The sequence below is a fragment of the Bacillus rossius genome, chromosome 1, assembly GCF_032445375.1.
Source record: "Bacillus rossius redtenbacheri isolate Brsri chromosome 1, Brsri_v3, whole genome shotgun sequence".
In the NCBI taxonomy this organism is placed as follows: domain Eukaryota; kingdom Metazoa; phylum Arthropoda; class Insecta; order Phasmatodea; family Bacillidae; genus Bacillus; species Bacillus rossius.
In genome coordinates, this window is record NC_086330.1 from 84,453,885 (window position 1) to 84,479,614 (window position 25,730).

Genomic DNA, 25,730 nt, shown 5'->3' on the forward strand with positions numbered 1-25,730 from the left:
ATTATTTGGAATGAAATCAAGACATCTGATATTAATAAAATGGAAAGTATACTAAACAAATTAATTCAGCTAATTACTCTTAAGAAATTTCCCTACCTGCCATTAACTTCACTTACTGACTGTCGAACTTACCTCCATTCTCTGTTTGTTCATAATTTCTATAGTTCTAAAATTAAATGTATGTACTTACCTCCTCAATAACACAGGTCTGAGAGTTCCGCAATTTAATAGTCACCTCCTTTCCTCTTCCTGTACTCTCCAAAATAATAATGATCTAATCTACAGACTTATTTCGAACCACAATAAGTTAAACATGTAATTATTTCCTTTTTTATTATTAATTCATGATATGTTGAATCTGTTTTGTAAAAATTACTATTTCATTACTATTATTCCTAGTGTTCCTTGTAGTTAGTTAAAAGTTGTCAATTTTTTTCCCTATGTTCTAAGTATGTATCTGTACATTATTTTAACATTTGTATCTTGTTTGTCACATTTAGTTTTAAGTTATGTTTACTTTTTATAGTGTTCATTAATATTATTTATTTTTAAATTATTTCTGTTATTGTGATAGTTATATTATGCTACATTAAACATACTTCATTAACTGTATTACTAAATTCTCTTTTTGCTTACTGTTGTTTGTGTATTATTTTGTATTTTGTACTCTTTGTATTCTTGTTTCTGTAATTGTGTTTGTCCTTAATTATCTGTGTTTGTTTGTATTTGTTGTTATCACTGTTGATATGTGGTACTCTCATCCTCATGTGGTGGCTGTTTGCGGATGTTTTGCCTGCTACGGTACTGATGAGGGTGGGAGTCCATATATTTGCAGTGACAACATTGTATTTGTCTATATGTGTCATGCCCACCATAAAAGTCTAAAAACTATTGGTGGGCATTTTACAATTTTAAATAAATAAATAAAAATTAAAAATAATAATTAACGATGGTGTACAAAATAAGATGAATGTTAACAAGCTGGGTAGTATAATTCTGGCTACAGTTGTTTGCCATTTACTCTGTTCTGTGATCTGAATCAGAGAGAGAGGCTATAAATGCCCTTGAATGTAAGATGCCCCAAATATTAAAAAAAAAAAAAAAATTGCTGTAGTATGTAGGGCACCCTCGATCATGAAACCTGGTGTAAAAAAAGGATAAGACAACCTTGATTATAAGATAACATTGAATGTAAGACTGGCTTCAATATTACAACTTACAATTCCAAATGATAAACTTGATTTTAAATTTTACAAAGGCATAGAATGGTTGAAATGTCAACTTTTCATTTCAGTTTCATGAAGTCTTAATTAATTTTTACTTTTTGAATCAATAAAAAAAATATTGCTTATAAAATTGAACTGTTAATGATTTGAAACGTTTTGTAATACTTGTATATTGTTTGTTTGACAAGTTAACTAAGTAGAAAATATTGTGTATTTTTAAGTTAACCTACATTATGTATAGAAGTGTGATGAAATAGGCATTACGTGTGATAGAAACCAATACCAGCAGTCACGGATGTAACTTGAGGAGGCAAACAGGGCTTATGCCCCAGATCCCTTATTTGGAGAGGGCACTAAACTAGCAGAGTAATTTTTACTATAGGTATTTACTCTTTACAATATTGTAGTGTTATAACACAAAGAAATGTTGGATGGCAGATGAACTGAATTATTTGTTTTGAAAGATAAAACCAAGTATATTGTAAAATATTTAAAAAAAATTTGTTTACTTTGCAGTGTGCTGAGGCGCACTGCTTCCGTCATATCTTATTAATTACGTGATGTTTTTTTTTTGTTTTCTTTCACCTGTGAGTGCGCCGTTCCTTGAGCGGAGTATTACCCCTCCTTTTCTCCCTCCAGTGTTGACGTCAACGTGTCCCCTCTCTAGGCACTTGTGGTGCGCGGAAGGATTTTGCTTGTCGCTTGTAACTATGCATGTGTGTGTTCTTACGCCGGACTAATTTCCTTAGAGTATAAAGGGGCTGGGCGCGCTCGCCTCGTTCTTAGATAGTACATAGTTCTAGTGCGAATAGTTTGTCGCGGGTGGTGCGTCCGGTCACCGGTCATGGGTGGGTGAGTGTTGGTGTGTAGTGGCTTGAATTCCCCTTCGCTTACGTTTGGCCGCCACGTTCAAAATTCTAAATTTTTCTTTTTTCATTTATACTAGTTCTTGTCCTCGGCGCCGCCCATGGCCGGGAATCCGGCCCACTCCCGTCTTAGGAGGAAATGTACATTTTGCACTATCGGGTTTCCTTCTGTTGCGTCTCTCGTATACTTAACGTAGAACGTACCTCGCTTCCTTATATTGTCTGCTTAGGCTCACTATGAAAATGTGCGCGATGCGCCCAACCCCTGCAGAAACACTGTTCCAATATATATGTTGTTAGAAGTAATTAAAGACACGTTTCTGTGACACTAGTAATATTTACGTATGTACTTTAAAGTCTGTAACCACTGTTGTATAACCGAACTAAATTATATGCCCCACACGCGCGTGTACGAAGTTAGGAGTAGAATTAAGTATTCAATGTTAACCTTAAGGTAGTACTGTTTGACATATAAGACTTCTCGCCCGTGTAGCGAACACATATTGTAAGAGACACGGTTTGACGACTACGGTCACGCTCTACTCAATATTGTACTGTTTAGCTTGTTGTAAACTTTTGTATTCATGGAATACTTATGTATATCTTAATTTTATTTACCTCCCTTTTGATGAGTTGGGATTTATTAAAAAGATATTTGAAATCTCTCTTGTATATGAGTAGACTAGTGGTCATCCCTTATTGCAAAGTTACCCTTACACCAAGATATATTCTATTTATGCTGATTGATAGCCGTATGCTCCTCCCCTGCAGGTTGGAAAATATCACGACTATATGGGAGGGGTCTGGGATACTCGCTTTAGTAAACGTACATCGTGGTATGTTTCAATTTTTCACTATTCAACTTGTGATGTGTTAGAAATTAAAATGACCGCAAATAGATCTATTTATTTACCCTTGTGCCATCTGCCTTGACTTTTTATTCTGCGTCTTGTGCGCTGGACGAGTGAGGCATCCGTTGTGAAAGAGGTCTCGGAGGATCGGTGGTGGGCTGCATGCTTCCGAGTCGGGCCGCGTGCCATCCTGGCCGTGAGTGCCACGCCCTGTGCAGGCACGGTGCTGTGCCGCAGGTGGAGAGGGGTGGCCTGGTGTGCCTGACCTTGGAGAAGGACCTGGTCCCCCTGCAGCAGGCGCTGAGCGTGGGGGCGACCTACGAGGTGTGCCTGCCTCCCTCGGCCAAGCTGTGAGTACCTGGTCCTGCCCCGCTGACTGCTGTGCTGTGTGTCGCGTGGCGCGTTGTTACTAGTGCATTTGGATGTGTTCCACCTGCAGTATAGTTCTGCTTGTCTGGACATCTGGTTAATCCAGGTAGGATTTTTTTGAAAAAGGAGTGTTTGCTAATATTTGTTTGTTTATCCTATGTCAGTTCTTGCATTAAAATCTGATGTTTAGGTATTTAGTTGTGATTTGTAAAGATCTAACTTCTGTAATTAGCAAATAGGTACACATGTTCTCATGTTGCAAATAAACTTATAACACGAAACTCAGACACCAACTTTAACGTAGCATGCTTTAAAATAATGCAGAGCGTGATAAATACACGAACATTTTTTTATTTTATAAAAACTGTAAAAAAAAATTTCCCTCTTTAAAACCTATCATTCTGATTAACAAGATGGTAATAAACTATCCTAATCAATCCCACTCCAACCCAGGTTAGGTTAGGCTACTTTTTATTTATTTCCTACAATTTTTATCAAAGTCGGTTGTAGCAACCCAGGTTATTGACCTTCCCACTAGTTAAATGGTTTTATTAACAATTTATTATGAAGTCTCATCATGTTCAGTACATTGATCAGTCTTATGATAGCATTTAAATGACATTTTTTTTTCCTTTTTTAGGAGTATTTCTGTGTTTGCCATATGTTTTATAATCATAATTTACATTATTTCATACTTTTTAAGTTATTCTGACAATTTGCTTTATAGTGAATAAGCCCCTAGATGGTATTTTTGTTTGTTTGTTTATTTAAATTTTTATATGCCTTCATGTACATATTTAAGTTTTTTTTTGTTAGTAAATGAGCAGGTTGACATTATTTTCCTTTGTACGTTTTATTGGCCATGGTTCCTTGTCTGAAGGCTAGCAGGTATGGCAGCTTTCTGGTTGCGTCACAATTAGAGAGAGATAGAGTTCAGAGAGTGTGAGAAAAGACTCAGAAGTCAGTTGAAGTGCTGTTGCCATATGCCAGTATTGGCGGGTATGTTTTCACTGAGCAGAAGTTAGCTCTATCCTTTGGCTCTATCCGGCTGCCCGGGACAGAGAGCGTGGGACAACAAAAGCCTAAGTCATTCCATGCAATTACGGCAATTTCCAACCAAGTTTTAATATTTTTACAAGAGAATGAGCATTCATAACGTTATAGCAGTTACATGGTGACCTTCATACATGTGTTTACTATCAATAAAAATTAAATTTTGAGTGTGAACCATCCTACAGCTTGCACCAGGGCCTCTGAAAGCCTCCGAAGTGATGTTTTCATGGAGTATAACACAAACATTTTTTTTTGTCACTTTGGCCATTGGTACCTATAGAGGTGATACATAGGTACCTTCCTATAAGTATTGACTAACAAATAAAAAATAAATTACTGAGCAAACTATCATACAGGTTGTCCCAGGAGCCCTGAAGACTTTCAATGTGTGGTTTTCATGGAGTATCTTACATTACTCCATGAAACATGTGTGTCCACTGTAGACTGAATATTTGAGCTAGTTGGGGTATGGAGTGCGACACGGTGCATTTGATACGCTTAACCTTCGACAAATCACCTTAGTTTTGTTACATATCTGTGCACTTGGGGCCTTTTGAGACCCCAACTTAAAATGTGGGTAAATGTATATAAGTTGCACATATCTTGTAATGTTACAAATTACCATGTATTTATTATCTATTTTAATGTTACACTACCCAGTGTTCTAATTACACGTTACAACAACATTTTAGGGCACATGGGGTCTTTTAGGACCCCAATAATATTTGAGATTTTATATATGTAATACGCCATGTAGTGATTTACATATTTGTACTCATAATATTTTACGACATTTTAGATGTTTCACTTTGGAAGAATGTGGACAACCACAGAAAGTTTTAATGATTTTTACATTTTTAGTCATATTTCTCAATCATTTGAAATGTCCCTGTCAAAATAACATATTTATGTCATTATAACACACAATGTTGTTGTTCTTGAAAATGTATGCTCACATAATTATATAGTATGTCTAATTTGCAGACATACAAAACGATTTTTATATTCACAATATAATTTTCAATCACTCTCTGCAGCGCAGCTAGAACACTTGACAAAGTTTTCACTATGCGAGCTGCATACATTGTATCCACAGGAGTTGCACACAGATTTAATTTTTTTATCTTTGGTTCTTGGACACAAGTGACATCGTTTTCTCTTGTTACTTGTAGGAATATATTCACTTGATGTTTGCTTTTTGTAGCCAAGTGCAAGAAGGCCACTTTTCACACCCTTCTGAATGCATTTACCATTCTGCAGCCTTTTTTCTATGTATGGATGAACAAGCTGGCGTCCCAGTTGTAACAAAAAATGACGCCTTTTGTGTTTTACATTTCCAAAATCTTCAGGGTTATAAAATACCCAAACGATAAGTGATGCAATACCAGCAACATCCAGGAGATTATAAAATAACAAAAGTGGCCAGCGCCTTGTGTTACGTTTGCAACTATAAGTAGCCACCATTTTGTCCAGTGTATCTACACCTCCTTTCTTTGAATTGTAGTGCATTATTATCTCCGGCTTCTGTTCAGTTCCTTGTACAGTTGTGGAATGGTGCATTGACGAAATAAGTATAACTGAACTGGATTTTTTAGGCACATATGACACCATAGTTAGATTACCAGCAAAACCAAATACAGATGAATGGATTTCTCTACATTTATGAGGCAACATTTCCTTAGGAATTTCCACCTTATTTTTACGCAGTGTCCCCACGAATGTTGTGTTCTCTTTCAATAACTGTTGAACCAAAGGAATACTAGTAAAAAAATTGTCAGCAACAATGTTTCGTCCTTTGTTTTTCCATTTTCTGACTAGTTCATTGACAACCCTAGAGCCTTGGTTTTGGTCTCTCGTACCGTGTGTGGGCTTGCCCAGATATATTTGGCCATTTAGCGGAAAAGATGTCCAATGTAAGCCTCAATTTCCATTTCGTTTGTATCTTTCCATATTTTATGTTCAGTGTTCGCATCTGATATATTACAATCATTCATAACTCGTTCCGCTTCTCTATTAGTTTCCCTTACAATAGTACTGACCATTTCTGGTGTCACAAATGTCCCAAATGCTTCTTTTACTGAACCCGGGCGATTACACTTCACTCCAGGTTTATCACGAACTATATTGTGCTTCAACGTTTGCCTTTGTGTTGGTGGATCCCTAAACCATTTCATTCCATTTTTAGCTATGTAATACTGGCCAGACAAGTTACTTTCTATTTCCGAGTCATCATCTGATATTTGTAAAGCATCATCTTGATAATCTTCATCTTCAATCTGACGCCATATTTTGCTGGTTTGCTCTTCATGTACTGACGGAAAGGACATTTTCCTCTAAACCCAACTAACTGTTCATCAACTGTCATGTCAAAACCAGGTACATATGACTCTGAAAGTTTCTGTACAAATGTATCCCATATTTCACGCAAAGCTGCAAGTTTATCTTCCTGTTGGCGTGCCACACGTGTTGCCTTATTATCAAAACGAATCATCTTTGTTATCTCTTTGAATCTTTTCAAGGGCATAGTAGCTCGGAATATTGGCCTGCCATGTTCCTCATTCCATAGCTCACTGAGCTCTTCTCTGTTAGCACGATACACACCAGCACACAACAATAGTCCAATGTAAGCCTCAATTTCCATTTCGTTTGTATCTTTCCATATTTTATGTTCAGTGTTCGCATCTGATATATTACAATCATTCATAACTCGTTCCGCTTCTCTATTAGTTTCCCTTACAATAGTACTGACCATTTCTGGTGTCACAAATGTCCCAAATGCTTCTTTTACTGAACCCGGGCGATTACACTTCACTCCAGGTTTATCACGAACTATATTGTGCTTCAACGTTTGCCTTTGTGTTGGTGGATCCCTAAACCATTTCATTCCATTTTTAGCTATGTAATACTGGCCAGACAAGTTACTTTCTATTTCCGAGTCATCATCTGATATTTGTAAAGCATCATCTTGATAATCTTCATCTTCAAGTGCATCACTTTCATTTTCAGTTGTTGGATTACTGTCACTTGAACTTGAAATATTTTCACTGTCACTTATCTCTTGCAACATCTTTAGTAATATACTTCTTCCTTCTTCACTGGAGTGGCGTTTGCCTTCAATTCTGAAATAAACAAAAACATTTACCCTTATTTTCAAGGTGAGCGGATGCCCACTGTAGATAGTTACTGTGAACAAAATACAGTATCTTAGTTTTTGCAAGGAAGGAATAAGTGGCATTGTATAATATACCAAAACAAGTTTCTTGTATTTATTACTAATACTCGAATGCAGGGATGGACATTTTTATTGGTCTGTTTATTGCTATTTTTATGCTGTACAATATAAGTGTAATATATATATATATATATATATATATATATATATATATATATGTATATATATATATATATATAATATAAAATAATTTATTTATATTTTGAATTTTTCCTAGAAACAGCATTGGCGTTATAAAAGAACAACAAATTTATGGGCATGGAATTGGAAATATGGACATTGAGGAACTTCAACTATTTTCTGGAATGATAGTTGCAAAAACCACTATAATGCACACGACCGAGAGCAAACACACAACCTCCAGAGTTTGCATCAGATATTGTAAATAGTGAAGTGTTTGAACGTTATTATTGTAAAAAAATTACTGAACACAATGTAGCTAGAGAATACGATTTTTTATGAACTTCCCATGCCTGTGAAAATTAGTAGGCTATAATAAACAAAAAAGGTATGAAATGTTTCAAACCGTAGAACATCAAAAACGATCCACCGCCCGAGAAAAGCAAATGGCACTTGAAAAAAACATTGTAGAGTGTAAATGGACGCTTTCTCTATGAGTCAAAACAAGCTCACTTTGTTACATCTGCTTTGAACTTTTATAGGGCACGACGACAAAGATGCCCAAAGCGAACACATCCTATTGATAAAATGTATTGAAAGCACTAGTAAACTTTTGCTCGTAAAATAAAAAATATATAAGCAGCCTAGGCCATCATTTTGAATGATAAAATGCGCACTAAAATTGTACTGCTACTTACATAATTTCTTCATCCATATTTTATGTTTTTCTATATTCTTCTTTTACGATTCATGTTTCGTGGAATATATTGTTCCTAAAGAATATGCAATTTTATAATCACGTCTCCACAACTTGTAAAATATAACGCTAAATAATGATAGTTCAAAACTAGTAACACAATCACTCCACGCAACAAAACTCATGGGTACAAATACAACTGCCGAGCAGTTGCGATAGCTGATGCGCCAAGAGGATACCATTAGCGCTATCTGTTTACTCATTTAGGAACTGCCAGTAGAGTTATTTCTAGCTCCGTTGTCTCAAGCAATAATATAAAGATAAATTTTTTGAAAATTAATTTTATACATTAGATATAAGTTATCTTTGAGTGGGGGTACAAAAGACCCCAAGTGCACTGTGAAAGAGACTTAAAGTTAAAATATTTATTACACAGATATTTTGAAACCAAACATTTCCAGAATTTGAACAAAGCACCTAAAACACATTTTAAAGAAATGTCCTAAAATAACATAAGTCACAGGCTAAACATATGAATGCTACGAAGTGAAACATTTTCGTGGGGTCCAGAAAGACCCCACGTGATGTGTCGAAGGTTAAGATAGTTTCAGAGCATTTACAATGTAGTTCGTGTGCATGGTGTAGGCATTGTGTGTTAAAAGAACAAAAATAAAAGATGGTGGATTTGATGCACTTCAGCTAGTTTCTGAACAGCTATGATGCAGTTCGTCCCTATGGTGTAAGCAAGTGTGTAATTAATAGTGGCTTTATTCTGGTATCTAAATCCATGTGAATATCTACTCAAACCTACTCACCATGGTGGGGGAAAATAAAAAGAAAAAATTAAAAAAATAGCAAAAATGTAGGCAGAACAAATTTTTCATGTAAACAATTGACAAGTAAATAATTAGTAAATACATGCAAATTAATGTCAGAGTCAAAAATAAAAAATAAATTTGACTCGCAACAAAAATACATCAAAGGAATAATGATATGTTTGAATACAGGTTACCTTGCAAATCTTGGTAATACAGATAAATCTGCATCATTGGTAACAACACATGAGCTTAAGTAAACAAGATATTTATAAATAATAAATTAATTGCAACACACAAAAACAATAAACATGCACTTTCCCAATAGCTAGGGGAAAAAATATACATAAACAGATGAGTTTAATCCAGTCCTTGGAAAGTCCGTGAATTTTCGAGTAACATAATATTCCAGCTAGTTTTCTACCATTAAAATCCTAGCGTAGGAATACGAAACCATAATTTGTTTTATGTTATTTCTAGAATATAATTTACTGATGTGAATGGATGCTAACCGAGTGAATATTCGTAAACAAATTTTGGATTTGGGAATTTCTCTGTGTTCCATTGGCGCACAACATTATAGTTTATGGATGGTCTAAAATAATGGATCATGTGTTTGCTTTGCGTAACTGTGTGTTTTTGGACATAGCTCGGTACACAGGAGTAAATAGCTTCCAATTTTATCTACAAATTGTTTATCATTTTTTCTATCCAAAACTTTTATTATATGTATTTTAAGGCAAATTCTGTTTAATCTTAAATTCCAGTGATTCAGACAGGCTCCAGTCCTATCTAGTCCGGATTAGTGGGACTGTACTAAATATTGTAAAAATTTTAAAAATATATATTTATTTCGAAGTAAGTAGACATCACAGTTTATATCAGTTGATTTTATTCTATTGGCAACCATGAGCCCATATTTGTCTCCTTGTGCACCAGACAAGAATCAGACCATGTCATGTGTCATCTGTGGCACCATAGGCGTGCGCACGGTAGGTGCCACAGGTGCCTTGGCACCACCATTAGGGTTAACGTTATTTTGATTTTTACAAGCAGAAATAATACATACTTACAAAAAACCGTATGATTTCCAAAAAAAAAATATGTTTTCCAATCGTGTCGAGTTAAAGATATGTGCTCATAACACTATCAGTATATCAATTATCAATCGAACCAACTATACACACGGAAACAAGCCAGGTGCAATTACTTGTGTTATACTCGCGGGCCGCGGCTACGAAACTTCTTAAATGTGAATACTTCTCCTAGTTCTCCTCGAATTACAAACAATGCGCGCTCGGTGTCCACTGTTCACTCCACTCGGCAGGCGCACGGAATAATAGCCGCCGTCCGCCAGGTAGCACTACTATTTAGTGTTTACTCTTACTGTTTACTCATCAGTTTACTGTTCTAATGAGTACACGAGTACAGTCTGTATTTGTTACGTGGATCACTCATTAATTAATTATCATTTTATTTTTACTAGTTGACAGTTGTTATGGTTCGTTAATTGCTGTATATATCTGTCTGTATGATGTATTAATGGGTGATTAAAATTAAAAAGTCGGATCCCGAAAAGGATTACTCAATGACTTATATGCAGTCGCCGACAAAACATTTTTGTTGTATTCCAAAAGTTAAAACTTTTGCCCAATCTTATTTGTGTATTTTTATTATTTTAATATTTTACATATTTGAGGTATGTTACAAAAACTCCCTTGATTTGTTGATTTTAAAATTTAACATTTGAAAATGTTTATTCTAGCATTTATTTGGCGTCTTCAGAAAACATGTAAGTACGGTTTTTCAAAGCCACCATCATGAATTCCGTGCAAACAATTTGTGCAATTTACTTTATGGCTCAACAAAGCTTAAAACTGTAAATAGTTTAGTAGCTTTCCTGGCGATTAAAACGTTCAAAGCCATAATTTGTCATAACAAATGTTAAAATTTTTACATTTGTGGATTTAATGTTTTTGTTCGGAAACACCTTAAATAGCACCATTTTGCACTTTCAAATCCAAATTTTTCCGGTCCCCCGCTTTAGGCTCGGGTCCGTGAATGATAGGGCTGTTGTGTAATCTGGCACCACCACTACTGAATTCCTGCACACGCCTATGTGTGGCACAGACATAAAGGGTCCGATACCATGGCCACACTTGGGAAAAAACACTCTGTCACCACTCACCACCTCCGGCTAGCTCAAAATTAGGTGATGAGTGTACATACAGGTTGGTAGCAGGTCACGAAGTAATTTACACGCAATGTTTGATGTATTACCTGTTTTTCTTTTATTCAAGTAAAAATCACATATATTTTGTACAACAGAACACACAAAAAAAAATCGAACTGTACCTCCAGAAATAAAAAAAAAACACGTAGATTCTTATTATGAATTACATTATATTGCCCAGATAAGTTCCGGGCAGCGATGGCTGGACAAAACTCTTTGTCGCCTCGCTGTGGGCTTTGCCTACGACTACCGTAAAAAAAAAAAACAATTTCTAATTAATTAAAATGTCCGAAAGAAAAAAAAGGTTATTAGGCGTCGTCCGGACCGTAGCCGCAAAGTTGTACTTTAACAGAACATTACTATATTATGTGAGCCATCGCCCGACCACGACCTCTCGTCACGGTGCTCGAACAATGACTGTTCGGCCCGGTGCTTGGACAATGACTAACTTTACATCCTTCCTTCCCTTTGTGCAGGCAGTAACCTGGGCTCGCTGATGTAATTCTCAGCCAATCACAGCACATGGCAACAGAAACTTCCACGAAATGCTTACTTTTGTTCCCACGATGCAGCGATTTTCTCTCTCTCTCACACTCCCGTGACTGTGACTCAAACGCCTAGCGTGTGAAACAAAGCCTCGGTTGTGGAAATAACGAAGGAGAATTACGTTAGCATGCCCTCCCACACAAAGAAGCCAGCAAAAAAAAATTACTTCAAAAATAAACTTATGGATTTTAAGAATAAAAACAATAAACCTGGTGAATTACGTTCACAATAAGTTCTGAAAGGAAAAATTTTTACATCAAACCTGAAATTTGACAAAAAATTTATAACAAATTATTATTATTGGATTGCATGGGGATGGCTGTAGTCTGGGTGGTTACAACTCGCGGGTGCAACTTGTTACTGAGGGAGGGAGAGGAAGTGTGTGTGTGTGTGTGTGTGTGTGTGTGTATATATATATATATATTTTTTTTCCAATACTAACATTATAAACACTTTTTCATATTAAAACTTTTATCTTGTAATTTTTATGTATTGAGAGTATTCTAGCATTGCTGCATAAAGGTTTTATTGTTATTTACTCTAGCCTGTATAGGCTTTCAATGATACTTTAATTTGCATAGAATAATGTATGTATCTACCCTTAGCATCCATTCTGTGTTAAATGAACATGCCAGCCAACATCAAGTTTCAGCTCATCTTGCCATACTGTTGTGAATGCTCAACATCCGTGCTTGTTCCAGCTCGAGACGGAAGATGTTCCCGAATTACCACACCTGGAATGGGCGCACACTGCCTGTGCAAGCTGCTTTCATACTGCCACATGACGTTTCACTCAAGCCGCTGTGTTTCACCGACCCGCCTTGCCTCAGGTGAACACCTACCTCGCGTCCTCTGTGCTTGTGAAACTCTCGCATTGTGGGTTTGCGGTGGGTCACTGGCCACGACAAACGTGTTTGTGTCAGTGTTTAAAAAATAAATAAAATTATATTTTAAAAAACAAAAGACGCTCTTATTGTTGTATGAACTGTAGGCCTGTGCGATTATCAGTTGTTGTTTTTTTTAGTTCAAATCAAATTTGAATATGAATTCCAAATTATTCTTGGATATGAATGTTGAATTTGAATAAGAAAGAGGTAATTGGGATCCCATGAAAATACATATTTATAACATCACATTACAACATAACAACATATATACATGTTTACCTAGTGATACAATCTATGTTGAATTTAAAAATTATTAGCATTAAAAATTTTAAGGTTTTTCAATTTTTGATTGTTTATATTTGAATAAAAAATTCTGTCACATCACAAATATCAGCTAAATAAAATTTTGGTGGAAAAACACAAGCTGCTCTACATTTTAGGGGGAGTAGAGACTCTTTTTTATACTGGGCCACGTCGGACAAGAAAATTGCCTGAGCTGTCACTACGCTAGTAGTGTATGTGTGTGCTTTGTGTTTGGGGGGTGTTGTATCAGGTCATTCACTTTTTACTATCATAGCGTGTTAGGCTTTAGGAGATTTTGCTGTTAATATATGGCCATATATTTTCCATGAGATCTATATAAATGTCTTTATCTTCGCCGCCACATTCTGAACTGAATTAATCACAGAGCCAGAATGCCTCGTTTCTACTCTCTGTCTGAAAACTATCAACTGGCATTGTGTGATTTTTAGGGACACGTATATATCCTTATCAGTATGCTGACAGTTCTAATCTATTTTTAATGACTTGGCGGACTCTCTTCTTCGTAAAATACTAAGCTAATAACATGAGTGTGAGTAATGATTCCCAATTGTGTTAAATTTGGCTTTACTGTATTTGCATTAGTTTTCTCAAAATTTACATGGCCGAGTGTATTAAAAAAACTTCACATAAATAATCCTAAGAAATTACGAAAATTCTGTGGAAATTTTGTATCTGTCTGACAAGAAAAACTTCCGTGATCCATAAATGAGTCTCAATTTTCGGGATCCCGCACAGCCCTATTTGTAAAGACTGAATATTCGTTTTTTCGTAGTGATCGTATTTTGAAATTGAATCGAATACAATCAATAGACCATTCATTTTGAAATTAGAAAATACAAATATTTGCACATGCCTAATAAACAAAAAAGTAAAAAAAATATCTTTAAATTTAAGTAATTTGTTCAACAGCGATAGAATTAACTACAACTCTGTATAATGTAATTTTTTTAATAAGCTTAAAATAAGAATCAAGTAATAAACAAAACAATTTTATTAATAAAAATAACTGTGGGGTGTTCTCTTCTTTAATTTTCATAGTGACTCTGTCCCAAAGATTAGCCATTAGTGGTAAAAAATTTTAGATAGCTTATATGAAGCATGTGTTGCACTCTTCTTTTATTTTCATAGGAGGCATGTTAAGATCTACTCTGAATTATAAATGTGTATTATTGCAGTTACACATGAGTTTCTTGTTTAGAGTTGAGAATAACGTCTTGGCAGTATGAGTGGGCGAAGCAGACAGGAGCACAGCACCCCAGGAAAACCCTGTGGCTCAAGTCAGTGTCTTTCATGTCCCCCACTTATGGTGTTCATGTGTTAAAATTTAAAATGACTGGTCACAATATTTATAATTTCCATACTGTGTGCTTTTTTTTAAAAAAAAAAAAAGTAAAGTCTTGCTCATGTGAACTAATTGAGGCAGAGATCTGTTCAGATTAGCATATTTTTATATTAGCTAAATAATTGCAGTAATGCAACAGTGAGTAGTAAAATACATGGCTATAACATTAAGTTATTACATAAAACAACCTATTAGACATTTACGAGCACATGTTGATATTTGGGTCAAGACGTCAAAAATAATTTTTTTTTAAAATATGGAATATTAAATTTTTTTTTAAGTTATTCTTCTTTAAGCGCATTATAAAAAAATGAGAGTGAATTTTTACAATGTCCATGCACCATGCAAGGAAATTTAACAGGATGAAAAAAGGCTACATACATATAAAAATTATATATTTCTATATTTTAGTGATTTATATTGAATACTTATCCATTTAATTAAAACATTTATTTGTTGTGAATATTAGTGATAGAATTGTATTTATAAACATTTTTAAGTGTATTGATATAAGTGAGGTTATGTTCCTCTATGTATAATTTATTTGCATTATAAATTAAATTAATATTTAATAAATAATTAATTTTATACACATGTTTAAATTAATATTGAATTCTATTTGTTTATATTTTTTTAATTTGATTGAATTTATACTTTACCAACTGAATTTACAATATCACTCCAGTCCATTTATTATTTTATTTGTATTATTTGCATGCAAAATGAAAGTTAGGTTTTTTACTACACCAAGTAAGTATAACTTCTAACATGTGTACGTAAGTACACGCACCCATTTTTTTTTTTTAAATTATATAAAATGTATTAATGTGTGTTAAATTAATATATTTTCAAAAGTTAAAAAATGGTCAAAAATCATAAGTTCAAAATTTCCATCCATCATGATGAATTATTTAAATTTAAAAATAAGATTAGAAAAATTTAAAATGAATCTGTCCCAAAATCAATTTTGATAGTATGAAATAATTAAAAACAATATTAGAGGTTATTTGTTCTAACTTCAATTTGTAGATAAAATTGGAATTGTCAAATATAATTGGAGATGAAAATTTGACATTGTAACAGGTTCTTAACAATAGATACTATACCAGACCAACTATATTACACAAGACCAAATATACTACACAAGACCAAAGAAACTACACAAGACCAAATATACTACACCAGACCAAATGAAGGGTGCAGGGGAAAATCCAACAGAGTCCAAAAAAGTTAAAATTGAGGTTATGATTGTAATGCAGTGCTGTCATGCTTTATTGTAACATTGCAAGTTGATAAAATGGAAAAAACGATGCAGTCCAAAGGTATTGCAGCTTTTATTTTTATAGTGCAGGGAAAAAACCAACAGAGTCCATCTGAAACAGGGGAATAACCAACACAGTCCTAGTTCTGACTTATGTTATTCTTGTAGGGTATTGCACTGCTGTGTGTTATATTATCTTTGGCCCAGACGGTTTTTATTGTCTTATGTTGTTTGTGTGTTTGTGTTTATTGATGCAGATTGTATTGTGTTATACCAGTTATAAAAGATTCTTACAATCAATGTTTCATGGTGAATGAAATAATTCTTCAATTTCTGTAGTAACTTGTGTGCAAACAATGATTGACGACGAATTTCAATTACTTGAAAGTGAAGTGAGTGATGAAAATGTACATGCACGTGATGAAACAACAACGAAAAAATGCAAGAAATTTGGTCGCCTCAAAGATGTTACCAAGCAGCTGCGGGCAACGACATTTGAATCTGGAGTTGACTGTCAGTGTAAACGGTTTGAATGCTTTCAGAATATTTCTTTGGCTGAACGAAATGAATTAATAAGAACATTCAACAACATTGGACATGAAGGTGGTACTAATGCACAGAACAGTTATCTCTCAGGCCTTATTTCAACACATCCTGTGGCACGGCGAAGACCAAGGAAGAATGTAGAAGATGCTAGGTTAAATGATAGTTCCTATAGCTACAAAGTTCGTGTGGTAAGGAGTGGCTGTACAGTAGAAGTACCAGTATGCTTTAAAGGGTTCCAGTCACTGTTTGGAATTAAACCCTCCCGGTTACACACAATCAAAACATCTTTGAGAACAACAGGCACGTCACCTATTGATGGACGAGGCAAACACGCTAATCGCCCTCATAAGCTCACTGAACAGACCCGTGAAGCTGTGATGCAGTTTTTTGGTAGTTAAAAGGGACGTAAAGCACACTACAGCTTGAAAGACTCTTAAAAAAGTGTATCTTCCAGAGGAATTGAATGTCAAAAAACTTCTTGGGCTATTTTTGACTAAACATCTCAATATTGAGATCTCTTATGAAACATTCCGAAAAATTTTCGTTTCTGAGTTCAACATTGCTTTCGGCTATCCTCGAACCGAAACATGCTGTTGGTGTGATGAACATAAAGCCAAACTCACCGATACCGCTAGAAAATTTGCCAGTGCTACAAGTAATGAGGATCTAGTGAAGTTGCAGGAAGATCATAGGAGGCTAGAAGATAAGAGAACACTTCACCTCAAGAAAGCTGACTGGTTCTACATAGACTGTCTAAAGGGTTTCCCCCCTTTTGGTTTGTTAACCCAGCGCTCTTAGCATACGCCTTACCGCCCTGGGGCCCCCACGGGCATGGATGCGGATACGCCGCATACGCAACCAGGAAGAGCGTTAGAGCTTTTGGCTATGCAAAGGGACTGAGGCTACCCATCTCAGTTTATGCACCACCTCCGGCCCCCTACTCCCCTCAGCTAACCAGAAAGTTGGATTCTCCCTTAGCCCTCTGGAGTTGTCATCACTTCTGGCGCCTACCCCGGTCTCCCGCCTCACACTGGGACTCCTCAATCACCCAGCGAACCCGCGGTCCGGTGGAGGCCTACTCAACCTCTGCCAGCTGTCCAGGCTGGTTACCGGAGCTGTCCTCGTCGCTCACAACGTCGGTACTTCAATGGGTTAGGGAACCCTGATACCTGCCCCTAAAGCACTCGGGGCACCACTCCCAAGTACGAGTCCTACCTCACCAAGAATCCTGAGCCATAAGAAAACCTCAGCGGGGAACCATCCAAACATGATGGATTCTTCCCGTACTACGACCAACTTTTGGTCTCGTCGGCAGACTGTTCGCCGGTAGTTTGACCAGACCACCGCGCTTCAGAGTGCAGCCACGAGATGTCCTCGTCGCCTCGGAAAACCCTCCGACCCGCCGTACCTCGGCCCGGCGGGTTTACAGCCGATTAAGGCCCGGATGCTACCACAGTCGTCAGGCGACGACCGCCGTCAACCCCAGCTGGAAAATGGCAACTACAGTGTCCAGGCAGGAGGCACCTGGGGGTTTCCTCAGTACCTCCACCGACTACAAGGCTAAAGGGGAAACCTCGCCGTGCAGTTTACAGCCCGTTTTCAGGCCCGGTCGCCCGACACCGCAAGCACCATACCCAGTCGAACTCCTTTACCATGGGGCCTGATCCATTCATTAAGGGGCCCTTTGGGACCGATGCACCGAGGCTCGGCCGTCGAACCCCCCGGAAAGGTTTCTATCGCATCTGCTGTTGCCCGCAGATTCAGCCCTTTCACCATTTCCGGTCTCATACATGCAATTGAGGATGCACTGTGGCAGAGTTAGACCCGGCAGCGCCCTCTTTAGTTAGAGAGGTGCTATGACCAGAGGTTGGGGAAACCCTCCCAACGTAGTTAACACGATCCTCCCCCAACAGCGGTGCCAACGTGGAGGCAGAGGGTTGCCACTTGGTTCTACAAAAAGAAAAGAATTGCCAAAAAGGAAGCTATGCAGTCTCCAACTGTTGAGGCCATTGCTATTTATTTCGGGGCAAATCTTCCTACGCCAAACATAACCTCAAGTGAGGTTTACTTTAGAAGACAGCTTGCGTTTTACATCTTCAATGTACATGTTTCATCAAGTGGCTCCTCAATCATGTATACCTATGACCAGACAGTGGCAAAAAAGGGGTCAGATGATGTTTGCTCAATGCTGTATCATTTTTTCTACACCTATCTGGACACTGGCATTCAAAAGCTTCATATCTTCGCCGACTCATGTGCAGGACAAAACAAAAATCATAATATCATTCAGTTCCTGCACTATGTAACTACAGAATTAAGGTGTTTTGAGATGGTTACTGTTACATACCCGGTGCATGGCCATTCTTTCATGGAACCTGATAAAAATATGGGTTTAATCCCTAAGCATGCAAAGGCTGAAACTCCTAATGCCTGGAGAGAAGTTATCGAAGGGGCCAGAGCCAAGCCGAATCCGTTTGTTGTTGTATCATGTGGCCAACCAATGTTCAAAGCCTGGGGTGGATTTCTTTCTTCAAAATTGTACAAGAAGAAGCTTCCTTTTGCTATAAGGCCAGTAAAACAGCTAAGATTCGTTCAATCAGATCCAAAAACCGTAGATCACAGAGAAATGTACAATGGAGTGTTCTTCTCTGCACTTGTAAAGGATCAATTGAAGAAGCGGCAGAAAAAATACACACTGTCAAATCTTCAAGAAACTGCCCAGCTCTACCTTGCACCTTTTCCTCTGCCCAATGAGAAGTGTCGAGACCTGGAAATCCTGTCAAAGTTCTGTGAAGATGAGGGATCCAAGGAACACTACAGACAACTTCTTGCTATTCATCAGCACAGCTATGATAATGGCATCCCTGATGAGGAAAGTGATATCTAGATGTGTGCTGATAATTTCAATATTATAAAGATATCTGTGGAAAGATACTGTCACACAATTAAATAGAAAAGTATCTTTTTTTTTGCTATCAGAATTTTATATCTTATATTGTTTAATGTTAGTTGAACATAAAAAGAAACCATTGACCTCAAATAATTTAACGAAGGTATATACTCTGCAGATTGTTTCTTGTTGTTTTCAGACTTAATAGTCTAATAAAACATTCAATAATAAACAATATTTCCAGAAATATATTGAGCCTATTACAAAATCCAGGGGAATAACCAACAGAGTCCAGTCACTGTTTCAGTAAATAATTAATTGTGCAATAAAATAAAAACAGAATGTTACTGTATTTTCAAGGGGAACACAACGAGGTCTAAACTAATTTTTAAAATAATTGATACAAACATGGACACTACATTATATCACTTATAACGTTTCAAACTTTCTTTTCTCTCTCCTGCACAATTTAGTTTTATGGACCCTGTTGGTTTTTCCCCTGCACCCTTCAAATGCAATGCTTGAATGGTGAAGCATCAGTATAATGGCATGAACATGCCATAACCCAAATAGCAGTTTAGATGTTATAACATGTCTCATCCTAAGTTTGCAATTTCTGCTCTTAGCACTGTCCTTGTTTTGGTGTGCTCTGTTGCCTGATATACGCTAGAGAGCACAAATGTTCTAGCCATATCTTTGTAATCTAATGAAAAATTTTCTAAATTGTATTTTGTTTAAAGTAAAAATTGGAAAGAGAATTTAGGAAATACATTTTCCTGTTATTTTATCAAGAGCATTATGATAATAACACAGTTTTTTTAAAATTTCTAAAGAGATGTAATTGAATGATGCCTTTTGGTTTCAACTGTTTGTTTTTTTTAACAAATTTCTTATATAATTTAATATTTAAAATTTAGGCTCTTTTGAACACAGCACATTTATGTGAATTATTTTGTCAGAATGACTACAGCTATAATAATACATACTGTCAATTTTATGATCTTAGAAAATTTACCAAATAGAAAATTAAAAAAAAAAAAAAAAATTGGTTGTCTGTAAAGTCGGTTTACGGACGATAGTTTAACATGACGTCATAACAAAACATTGATGAAATGATTGATCCAGAAGAAAAGGAAATATCATATTCAGCCTGAGACTGAGCCGTAATAGGTTTTTGCAACCAAACCATTTAGGCATTAAAAATATTATATTCTTTAAGGAAGAATTTTTTTTTTTTTAATTTTTCTATCTTTTGTATGATAAAATCTACCTCTGCATACTTTTATGAATAAAATTGAATCACTTTTATTGAATTATCACTATTTTGTATGGATACATAGGAGTGAAATGAAATGTACAATTTAATTAATAAATTTACTTTTATTTGCATTCATTATTCAAATATATTTATTACTTTTGAAATATTACGTGCGCCGTATTTATTTTTAAAAGTACAAAAAAAAAACTTCGTACCTGCCGGGATTCGAACCGACAACCTTTCAGTTAGATGATAGCGCCGCTAATTATTCACCCACGAGGCCATATTCGATAATTAATAGTTTCAGATGTTATATATACATTTATAAAAATTTTGTTCACGGTAGAGGAATAATATTACTTCGTTTTTATAACTCTATTTTATATCAAATACGCATCCCAAATACACCAAACTTATTTATAATGTGTTACAATATTTTTTTAATACATTGTGCAAAAAATCCCGGTTGTAATTTGAATTATTATGTGTAACTGTTAAACACCATTGTTGGTTCAAAACGTATTTGGATATTCAACATTACTTTTAAATAACTGTACCGATTGTGCTGAAAATCGGTGGACAATCGTTAAATTACATAATATTAATAATTCAAACGACGAAAATATGATTGAAAAGTCAAATCGATGGTCGTTCCAATCGAGTGGAAGAGAGATGCCACGTATGCGTACAATGAGCAAATAGGACACATCCGTAGTGGGACATCCGTAGTGGGACACTTTTTCGTGCGTGCAGCCGGCGTGCATCGATTTATTAGACGTGACATCAAAAAAAAACTTAATATAAGTAAAGATAAGACCTGAAATGCTAACAAGCCGGGGGTAGTACGCATCAGTCTGGCAACAGTGTTTGCCTTTCATTCTGTACTTGAATCTGAGCACGAGACAGAGTACAGGCTGTGCTGTTACTGGTAGTGAGGTGTTGGGAGACCATGCTTTGTCCGAGCAGGGTTTTGGACTGCCTGCGGGACGTGCCAGATTTGTGCTGCTTCGAGGGCGTGCTGGTGACACGCCGCCACAACGATCCCTCTTTCCCCAGCGAGCGGCTCTCCATCGGGCTGGACGGCTTTGGGATTCCAGGTTTGCGTCCTCCGTGTACCCGAGGCAGAGGGCTTACAAAGATGCTTGCCTGCAAACAGTTTTATTTCAGTTTTAGATGTAATGCGAGAGCTGTATTAGTTTGAAAAACAAAAGGGGCTGAATCATATATGTATGTAATGCTGGAGTAAAGATGGTTGACTATACTCATTTTAAAAAGCACGTGAATTCATTGTCTCGCAAAACTAGGTTGGATAGCATCGAGATGTCCCATGTTTGTCATTTCCAGGCCCCGGGGGCCAATAATTTTTTTCGGGCTTCTGCCTTTTTATTTGATACACAACTTTTCAAACACCATGATAAAAAAAAATTCTAAATATTGTAAATGTTCCTGTGGCCATAACTATAATCTATGTTTTGCTATGAATTATATTTAGTACAGATTTGAAATTTTCTTCCTATCTAGTTAAACCCAAACACTAAAAAATAATTTAAAACTCAATTGGGCCTTCCCCCCTTTCCCCCCCCCCCCCCTGGTTCTCCACATCCCCTGACCATCCCCTTCGACTGGCCTGGTCATTTCTTGTATGTGTGTGTGTGAGTGAGATATATATATATATATATATAAATAAGTACTACAAAATCGACAGTACTTTCGGACTGAATAAGAAATAATACAAAGGCTAAACAGGCAAGTAAATTGTACAATAGTTCAATTCTTATGAAACTTAGCTCAAGGTGCCACAGTCACATTTGCTCCTGGTTCATATCATTCAATAGATGACATGCTGTCTTGACTGCAGCGATGTGAATGAAGCTATATATGTGTGTATGTATATATATGTATAGGCCTATGTATGTGTGTGTATATACTATATATATTATATATATACAAAGTTGTCAGGAATGCAGATATAATGATTTGAAAATATATTCTTGTTATGTCACGAAAGCAGCTGATAATGTTGTGTGCAGCGGAGTGTGTCTGATCGTGCGTGTTGCAGGCCCTCGTGTGATGGTTCTCACGCTGCGTGATGAGGGGGGCTGCCTCAACGATGAGGTGTCCATATTCCTCAACAACTGGAAGATGCAGCGCTACCCTCTAGGCATGTTGTCGGGGGCGACCGTGGTTTGTTGGCATGCCCTCTCCAAGGTCTCGGAGGGCGGGAAACCGTACTTTGTCAACAACAAGTTCACCTGCCTCTCCGTGAAGAAGCTGAGGGCGTAGCCTCGTGACTGACGACCTTAGCCTTGCAGTTAGGGCTGATGTCCCTGCAGCGCACCACCAGAGTGTCTTTGAACTGGTTATTTTTATAAGCATACTAAAACATTTGACTCCATTCTATTTTTTTGTTTCATCTTGAGGCAGTAAATGGGAGAGGTTTTTTTCCTTTGTCAAAACAACATGGTGAAACTGCTTTACATTTGAGACATGTCCTTGGGAGACCATTTCTCCATATTCATGGGGAAAGAAACACCACAATGTTAAACTGAAATTAGTATTAATATTACTTCAGTAGTGTCGGCATTTATTTACTGAAACTTACTTTTCTCAAACGTAAAGTAGAAATGATTTTACAATTTTTTATGTTACTTAAATGTTGCATCAAATACAGTACTGCCAAGTATTATGGATTTTCAGTAATTATTACTGATTTAGACGTCTAGTTATGGAACCATGCAGTGTTATGAATTCGTTTCTATGTAACGGGCGGCTGTGCTAGAGATGACATTTTGTCTAAAGAACAAAAAATATAGATTGGCCGTGGAAGCGCCAGGCAGAAAACAGTACTAAACACATTACCCATAGGGGCACAGCGCACGCACAATAAAATTTATGATTAACCTCCTTAAAACTTGGGAAGGCTATGTGGATCGTGATCACAGGATAAGAAAATAATATCTGGTTTGGTTTGTATAGGCATTTACTATATCTTACTTAATGATTTTGTTGCTGTTGTTTTTGTCTTTACAAATGTTATCCAACTGAAGATGACCCATGGCATTACAGCTGAAACAAAATTCCAAAAAAATTGTTGACCTTATTTGCTATACTTAATATGTACATTAAATCTTGTTAAACAAAATGGGAAGGCCCCAGGGCTGGATATTAAACATAAGTAACAATTGTTATACTCAACTGAATCTTAGGTCATTTGGTCTTTTAACTTTACAGGCCATTGAATATTGAGCGCGCAGGCTCTTCCTAAAAAAAATTATAAAAAATTACATTTACTCGTTAAATAAATAAAAAAGTGTCCTGAAACTGGTTGTTTAGAATTATAAATTATTTTGTGGTTTTTCCACTCAGGGGAAAAATGTTGAAAGCTGGAACTCTTGAGAAATTCTCTGATTGCAGGAGGCGATGAATTTTGGTGAACTAAATCATGAACTGCGCATTCAGGAGTTGAATTTGGAGCGGAATTTCTCGCCCTAATTCTTGAGCCCCGTCTGTAACCAGTATTCCCATCATATTAGGTTGGTTAACAGGCGGCTGATGTTGGGCGAAGTTAAGCCCAGGGGAAAAGCAAAAGGAAAAGTGTGTGTGGGGCGACGAAACAACTTACCTAAGCTGCGGGGTGAAGTAGATCAGGTTGGTCCCTGGAGATGGCCAGGTGACACGTGACGCGGAAGTTCGCGGTAGCCATGAAGAATAATAAGTTAAGACAAAAAAACTATTTCAGAAACTTAACTATTTCGGGCAGCTAAAAAAAATCAAAAATTTAGTGCTGAGGCACATGGCCTTGTCGATAACGACAACATGCTTTAGAGAAAGACGATCACAACTTTTCAGAAGCGCGTTGTCTTGGGCTGCGAAGAGAGATGCACCCTTACCGTGTGCTGCCCGCCGAATCGTCAAAAATGGTGCCGGCTCATCTAACTAAAACTGCCTTTGGTCACCTGTCCAGGGGAGGGGCTTCGAAAAACCTGAAGGGAACCAGAATGGTTCCAATTGGAGTAGCCACACTCTAGCGCGCCCTGGCGAGTGTGCACGGAACTACAAGCCCTAAACGACCTCTCGACTTGGATGCAAGTCGATCCTTAAGACCTGGCTTGGATAGGAGGGGACTATGCTGTCCTCTGGCGGAGAGGCGATAGAGCATGCCCGGTAGTTGGCGAAACTCCCGCGAGATGTCGTGAGGATGCAGGGCTGCGGCTATCTGGAGCGCGAGGGGCTGTGGCCTTCATCCTGGGCATTGGCGCGGCTGTGGGTTATGACCTCCGTGGACCAGAAGAAAAAGGATAAGGGGGGGGGGGGGGGGGTTACGACCGGTGACTGACCCGGCCTGGGAACAGGCTGGTCCGACACGACGATACGTGTTTTTGGGCTGATGAACAGAACACCGTTTCGTGAGAGGGACAGCTAACTTCAGCACAGCTCGAAGAAGAGGATTTAGCATCTTTAGCAGCAGAGAACAGCTTTTCTAGTCACGCTACCGTCTAGGGTGAACAGCTCGACGCGTGACGCCTAGCAGGGTCCAGACGAGACGATTGCTGGCCCAGCATGTCGCCAGCAAACTTCAGCCTTAATCGCTGGGAACGGCGTTGGGAGCACTAGACTGCTAAACAAACTAACCTGTCGGTACACTCGACTGAACAAATCTCGATGAGGAATAAAGGTGTGGGACATCATATGGAAGATAAAATAAAAAAAATAAAAAAATAAATAAATTAATAAATCGTACATTTTTCGCTGAAAATAGCACTGAAACGGCACAACTAAAACGGATAAACTTAAAGATGTCTCAAAATCAGCATTTTGTACGTTAATATCATTCATGCATCTCTTGTAATACATAATAAGGTAAATCTTCCGTGAAGTATGTAATATGAATCCTGAAATTTATTATAGTTTTTTGATTAAAAGATTTACAAACCTGTGTAATTATTAATGTGGTGTTAATTATTTGGTAGTCTAGTTCTGGCATGAACTTCACAGCATTTGTTTAATGCATTTAATATGCATAATTTTTTTACTGATGGGTGTGCCTGCAAGTTGACAGCCTTGTAAATATATCCAACAAAAATGTTTCTTACAATGAAGAGGTTTTCTTAACTTGAAGTAGTGATAAATTCACAGAATCATCTACATACTTGCATACTTCACTTTCAGTTCAGACAGACTTATGCCATATGTAGAGACAAGATTTATAATTTT

General features: G+C 37.0%; 1 protein-coding gene across 1 annotated transcript in view; it reads left to right on the forward strand.

Annotated features, from left to right (window-relative positions):
• Positions 1–25,243, forward strand: part of LOC134538782 (uncharacterized) — a 62,186-nt gene extending 36,943 nt beyond the window's left edge. The window contains exons 10-13 of the mRNA XM_063380277.1: positions 3,181–3,293; positions 12,710–12,838; positions 21,483–21,613; positions 22,576–25,243. Coding sequence (XP_063236347.1) covers positions 3,181–3,293; positions 12,710–12,838; positions 21,483–21,613; positions 22,576–22,799 — 597 coding nt within the window. The 3' untranslated portion in view covers positions 22,800–25,243. The remainder of the gene's footprint in view (positions 1–3,180; positions 3,294–12,709; positions 12,839–21,482; positions 21,614–22,575) is intronic.
• The last annotated feature ends 487 nt before the right edge of the window (positions 25,244–25,730 follow it).